The sequence below is a fragment of the Arabidopsis lyrata genome (genome assembly GCF_000004255.2).
Source record: "Arabidopsis lyrata subsp. lyrata unplaced genomic scaffold ARALYscaffold_299, whole genome shotgun sequence".
Taxonomy (NCBI): domain Eukaryota; kingdom Viridiplantae; phylum Streptophyta; class Magnoliopsida; order Brassicales; family Brassicaceae; genus Arabidopsis; species Arabidopsis lyrata.
The window spans coordinates 1-7,016 of record NW_003302339.1 but is presented as its reverse complement, the minus strand read 5'-3'; the positions used below and the strand labels follow the sequence as shown (position 1 = coordinate 7,016).

Genomic DNA, 7,016 nt, shown 5'->3' with positions numbered 1-7,016 from the left:
GCGTCGTCTTGACGAACTTGTTGAGTTACTACAGAATGAACTGAGGGATAAAACAAAAATCTGTCAAGAAAGTATGAAGGGCAAGCTGACTGTTTCTACAAGAGTAGGAAAATCTAACAGAGGTTTGGGATATACTGGACAAAAAGGATCTCAAACAGGGCAAATCATGTTTGCAGCTGAAAGTGTCTCTCCACCAAATCCAAACAAATATGAAAGTAATGCATCCAAAGGAACTGGATGTTATTTTTGTGGAAAGAATGAGCACATTAAAGCATATTGCTACAGATTCAGAGACAGAATAAGTAGACTCAAACATCAAGGGAAATTTTCCTGGAATGGATTCCGAAGTCAAATATGGGTGAAGAAATCTGATCTTTATCAGATTACATCAGAACATACGTCAGGAAGGATAGAAAGTAAGTCTGGAAAATCAAGAAGTACGTCAAGAAGTGGATATTCTCGCAATATGACTGCAACTGCTACAGAGACTACAACTGCTACAGAAACTGAAACTGCAACAGAACCTGCAACAGAACCTACAACAGAACCTGCAACAGAACCTGCAGTAGAACCTGCAACAGTACCTGCATTAAAACCTGCAGTAGAACTTACATTAAAACCTGCAGCAGAACCTGCATCAGAACCTCCAACTGTATCAGAACTTGCATCAGAAAGCTGCAACGAGGTAGAGAGTGTCAAGTACAAGATGTTATATGAACAATGGCTTAACCTAGTTGAGGAGAATTCAGTGTTAACAAGGGAAAAACTCAAGATGGAGGCAAAGGTGGCTGAAACACAAAAATATGCAATAAAGATGGAAGAAGAAGCATCACAAGCTAGAGTGCAACTTGAAGAAACTCACAAGAATTTGAGGATGCTTAATAATGGCACTAAGCAGTTGGATCATATTCTAAACATTGGCAAAACTGATCGATATGGTCTTGGATTTAAAGGAAATCTTTCAAAATCAGATACAATGTTTATCTCTGGTGGTTATTAGAGAGAGCTACATCAATGAGGAGAAGAAAGAAGAAGAGAAGATATGATATGCATCATCAAGGACAAAGTATGAAATTTCCGGATTAGTGAAGCAGAAAAACAGTTTCAAGATGCCTAATTCAAGGTAACGTTTGGAGATCTAAAAGTATTCTGATCGAGCTGAAACTTGGTGGCAAGCTTCTTGGTACTACTGTCTTAAAAAGCAACGGTGGGATTGAGTTTTTGACGGTGGGTTTGGGTTTTATTCAACCTATTTTGGACAGAAGTCATATGAAGTTTCAGATTTGACCAACTTGACATTTGAAGTAGTTCAGCTGGGATTCATGTGTGTGTCAACCTATGAAAGTGTTTTTAACTTGTGTGTGCTCACAAGCAGGGGGAGAAGAATTTGGCTAAGAGAAAGATGTTGTTTTATGGGGGAGTTTTCATAAGATGGCATATGATTAAGGAGAAGTTTTGAAGATGGTTTTGCTTGTTCTTTGCTAGAACCCTATGTGGCTTGTGTGTAGCTTTATGGGTCTGCTTTACAGATGCTTGTGAGACACACAAAGTTAAAAAGGGGGAGATTATTGATGCAGCTAGTTGACACACTCGATGTACCGGTGACAAAGTAGCACATGAAGTGATATAACGAAGCATGATGTTTTATCTCAGCATTAAGTATGTGCTTTGGTTCTAAAACTCAGTCATCAAGGGGGAGATTGTTGGTGTTATGAAGACCGAGTTTTAGAAGTTGCTGAGATCTTTGTTTCAAGGTTGAGAGAGAGTTTGGAGATCATCAAAGTAATAATTGAAGTTAATGATGTGTGAAGCTTGGATTATAAAACTCACTAAGAAAGGGAGAGATTGTTGATGTATTCTTAATGAGTTTTATATCAAGATGAAGAGAAACTAAAAGCGACATTTATAGAAGGCGAAGAGTGAAGATGAAGCTGCTGAAGTAGTCGTTGAACTAGTTCAGAGTAGTACAAGAAGTAGTTCAACAGAATAGAATTACGTGAAGCAAGTATTTGGAAATTGGTAAAGTCGGTCTATGGCGGTTGGCTGTGGATACTAGAAGCTTGGAGAAGATTCTAGAAGACTGAAGAGTTTCCTTTTCATAGGAAGAAATGGAAACATGAAGAGAAAGGACAATTTCCTTATCCTTAAGAAAAAGGAAATTGTCTATTCCTATTAGTGTTAGAATAGGAAATCGGCTTGTTGTATAGCCACGACCTATTTAGTATAAATAGGGGGCTTAGGCTTTAGAAAAGGAGAGCACAAGAGAGAAAGAGAATTCTTAGACATTAAGGTTATGGGGTTTCTTGTGAGAAAGCATAATGCTTAAGAGGGCTAAGAGATTTGTCTTGAGAGAGTTTTAGATCGGGTTGTGATCTAAGAACGAGAGATTGAGAGAATAGAAAATAGTTTAAGGAAGACCTTGTAAACTTATTTTCTATTAATCAAAAGAGTTTTAAAAAAAAATTCGTGTCTCAGCTTGTGACTCAGTTCCTGACTCAGTTTCTGTCTTATATCGTGAGCTAGTTCTCAAGTACTTAATAGCTCTTGCACTTTCAAATCTTCCGGCAAGAAATGCGGAGACGGTGGCGGTAAAGTCGCCGGGAAAAGCCAGCGAAAGGTGGGTCTTGTTATGACGAGACGATGTGCAAACACGACACACCTAACGGTGAGGTTGACGTAGAGTGTCCCGATCGCATCAGATTTATCTGGGAGAAGCTTCAGCTCGCCGGGGTCACCCAAAGGTTCATACTTTCCTCTCCCTTCCTGCGCCTTTGTTGTCATTTTGGCGATAAAACCCTAGAAAAGGCTGAAATTCTAGCCAAATTAATGATTCTCTTAGCTGAGAAACAGGTCTCGTTTTGTTTTTCCTTATTTGGCATGACATTTTACTTTCTCAATCTGAATTGTTTATTTCATAGATTCGAAAGATGCTGTTGAATTTATCTTATATAGGTAGGCGTTTCCTAACTTGGTTAACTGTTTCTTTTCCACTCAGAGACATTTCTTTTACTTGAACTTCTTCATAAATTGGTTACCTTTTGGTTATTGACAGTTTTGAGTTTGACTTATTTTTCTTATGTCTTATCTGGAGAAAGTTTCTATATTTACTAATCCTTTCTGGAATCTTTTAGATTATTTTTTTGTTCATAAGATTGACTATCAATTAGAGTAATGTGGCATCCCATTAGATGGCAAGGTAGAATCTAGTCTCACGGGAGTGTATCCATCAAGAACTTTATTGGATTTTGCTGACCTGTACGGACAATGTTGGTCTTTCCTTTTGCAGATGTGTGGTTCTTGGTGGTAGTAAAGCGGAAGATAAGCATCTCAAATTGGTTCACACAAAGAAACATGTTAATTTCGTGAAGAGTATTAGCACAAAACAGAAAGATTCTCGGAGAAACAGGATTGCTTCAGTGTTGGATTCGATTTATCTGAATGGAGGTTCATCTGAAGCCGCATATCTTGCAGCTGGATCTGTTGTAAATGTAATACTAGATGCATACAAATTGACTCTCTCACATAGGAGGATAGAAAAATGTTAGAATGATTTGTTTTACGATTGGTAACAATATTTTCTTGCAACTTGGTAGGTGGCAGAGAAAGTTGCAGAAGGAGAGTTAGATTGTGGCTTTGCTATAGTGAGGCCCCCAGGACACCATGCCGAGGCAGATGAAGCCATGGGTTTTTGTTTATTCAACAATGTAGCCGTTGCTGCTAGTTATTTACTAAACGAAAGAGTAAGGACTTCTTTTGACTTTTGTGATGCTTTTAGTGTCTTTTACTTATTATTCTTTAGTCACATTCCTTTGGTGTGTTTGTTCTCATGTTCGTTTGCTTTCTTCAAATGTAGCCGGATCTAGATGTCAAGAAAATTCTGATTGTTGATTGGGATATCCATCATGGAAATGGTACACAGAAGATGTTCTGGAAAGATCCTCGCGTACTGATATTCTCTGTTCATAGGTATGTATTTGCAACCTCTGTAAACTACTATTTCAAATGATCTTTGTTGAGGTTTAAAGTGGCTGGAAATGCATATGTGGCTAGGTATGATCACGGAAGTTTCTATCCAGCGGGTGATGATGGAGATTATAACATGGTTGGGGAAGGTCCAGGTAAAGGGTTTAACATAAACGTTCCATGGGAGCAAGGAGGATGTGGAGATGCAGATTATCTTGCCGCATGGGACCATATCTTGATTCCTGTGACTAAGGAGTTTAATCCCGATATTATTTTGCTTTCAGCTGGATTTGATGCAGGTTTGTATGTCTACGTATTTGTTTCAAGGCTATACTATGTAAGAGGTGTGTAACCTTTTTAACTTTCCCTTAACAGCTATCGGTGATCCGCTTGGGGGTTGTTGTGTTACACCAGATGGATATTCAGTTATGTTGAAGAAGGTTGGTGTTAAAGGGTCTCTAATACCACTGAAAATAACAAATCTACATAATGTACACTTGGATTTGACATCATTGAATTTTTTTCACCAATGTTATTTTAGCTAATGGAGTTTGCACAAGGAAAGATAGTGCTGGCGTTAGAGGGAGGGTACAATCTTGAGTCATTGGCAAAGTCTTCACTCGCATGTGTCCAAGTTCTGCTTGAAGAAAAAGGAATTCAATGTTCTTCTGGAGCATACCCATTAGAATCTACACGGCGTGTCGTAAGAGCGGTATGGCTCTATATCATCCTATTTTCTAACTTTCTCATTTGACAGTCTGAAACAATCTTGTATGAATTAGCTACTATTTATTTTTCCAGCATAGTTTTTCCATAGTGCCTATGTTACTAGTTGACAAAACTCATCTGTTTCTTGTGAGTTTAGGTACGCGAAAGACTATGCACATATTGGCCTTCACTTGCAGATGAGCTATCATGTAAGCTGATTGATCAGAAAACTCTTACTCCAGTTGGGCACCTTTCTTCTTGTCTACCATTTCGATCTTCATTTTTCGTTGGCCGTGAGTTTATAGTTACTGGCGCAAGGACAGAAGGTCCTAACCTGACCGTGCTTCCCTCCTTAGAGCCTAGAAGCACCAGTCATCTTTCGCCACACTCGCATCTTTCTGTCACCAACAAAAGAAAAGCTCCTGCCTCTGGTTTTACCTCAAGCTATCGTTTCTCAGAGTTGGAGGATGTTATGGTGGAGAAGGTTCTTCCGTCTTTTCAAGAAGAGGTCATGGGTATGGAATTCCAGGATTGCATCGCTTTTGGCAAAGAAATTTCCTACAAGGTAAGTCAAGCTTCAGCCTTCGTCCCTCAACTTGTTGTTTTCCCTTCCTGGGATTAATTTGCATTCCCTTTCAGGGTTTTTGATGTTTGATCACTTTTTCAGGAGAATAGAGAGCTGAGGTACAATGTTTTTGCTGATTCTGATACATTGATGACGTCTAATGAGAATTTAAAGAACCTAAGTGCGGACAAAAACCCTGCTGACGCTATCCTTCATGAAGTGGAAGAGTTAAAGTCTCTATGGGCTGCACGAGATGGAGAATTGGAGGCAAGGAGAAAAGAGTTAAAGGCCAAAAAGATGGAGCTAGAAACGTGGCTAATGTTGGTTGGCGCTCGAGAAGATGAGTTTCGTGGTCTTCGTGCCAAAGTAGAGAGTTTGATGCGGGAGCGAGATGAGGCGGTAGCGAAAGCTGAGTGCCTAGATAAGGAACTCCAAGAAGAAAGGCCAAGAAGACGACTTGAGAATGAAGAAATGGATATGGACTCAGAAGATGAAGACATGGACATGGACTCAGAAGAACTCGAACACGATCTCAAAACCATGTCTAGGGAGTTCAAGAAAGACATAAACCTTGTCTTCGAGAAGTTCAAAAAAGACAATGAGCTTTTCATTGGGGAGTTAAAGAAAGAAAGGGAGCTTGCCATCACCGCAGCAGTTATCACCACTCGGTATCAAGTATGTCGCGAATGGAAGAGCCAGGGTACTCTAAGTTTGGAGCTTAAATTCGCAGCAGAAGTATACCACAAGCTCCCGCTCTTTGATTGAAAAGCGCGGGAAGAGCCACATTTACGCAACTGTAGAAATGTATGAGGAGGAGTGGAAGGAGTTTGTTGGTCCTCGTCATCACCCAACAGTAACAGTAAAGAGTAAAGACTAAGCAGGTTAGATAGAGGTACCAATCTCGATTTAGTATTTTGATCTTTTGAGAATATTAGAAGAAGAAGAGATCTTTTTGTACAGTGGAGTGTCACTGTAGCTACAAAAGCCCTTTTTGTAAATTGTAATTGTAACCAAACGATGTGTACTTGTCAACAAGTAATGAGAGATCAGAAAGAACAACAGCGACTGTTGAGTTTTATCTCCGGTTCACTGGCTTCTGCGGTCAATCAGCTAATGAAATCCGGTTTAAAATCGTTGATTCTAGCAAAATGTGACGTGTCACACTTTGATTGGTTGAGAGACTTAGGTTTCCCTCCAAAGAATCTCCAAAATGGTCAAACCTATTAAAAAAAAAATAAAGGAGATGGAAAATATATAAAAATAAAATTGAAAAGTTAAAAAATACTTGGAACTTGGAAGCTTCCGAAGCTGAGAGCAGCAACGCTTGACCTTTCACTTTTCGAACGATAGACTTGTCTCATCTCCCGGTTATGGCTATGGCCGGAGAATCTTCCGGCAAAAAGTGTGGAGACGGCGACGGTAGAGTCGCCGGGAAAAGCCAGCGAAAGGTGGGGCTTATTTACGACGAGGCGATGTGCAAACACGACACACCTGACGGCGAGGATCACCCTGAGTGTCCCGATCGCATCAGAGTTATCTGGGAGAAGCTTCAGCTCGCCGGAGTTTCTCAAAGGTTCATACTTTCTTCCTCTCTTGCGGCTTTGTTGTTTGTTTGATAATAAAGCCCTAGAAAATGCTCAAATTGGGTATTTTCTGATTCTATCAGCTGAGAAACTGGTCTCAATTTGTTCTTCCTTGTTTGTTATGAGTTTTACTTTTCTCAATTTGAATTGTGTATTTCATAGAATCAAAAGGTTCGTAACTGTAACACTTCATAAAT

General features: G+C 39.6%; 1 protein-coding gene across 1 annotated transcript; it reads left to right on the top strand.

Annotated features, from left to right (window-relative positions):
- Positions 1–2,293: 2,293 nt before the first annotated feature.
- On the top strand, positions 2,294–6,001 carry LOC9298674 (histone deacetylase 18). Its single transcript, XM_021015745.1, is given in 11 exon segments — positions 2,294–2,298; positions 2,524–2,624; positions 2,627–2,741; positions 3,287–3,488; positions 3,594–3,740; positions 3,854–3,966; positions 4,051–4,262; positions 4,339–4,403; positions 4,505–4,675; positions 4,829–5,236; positions 5,339–6,001. Coding segments are annotated over 11 exon segments (2,202 nt in total).
- The last annotated feature ends 1,015 nt before the right edge of the window (positions 6,002–7,016 follow it).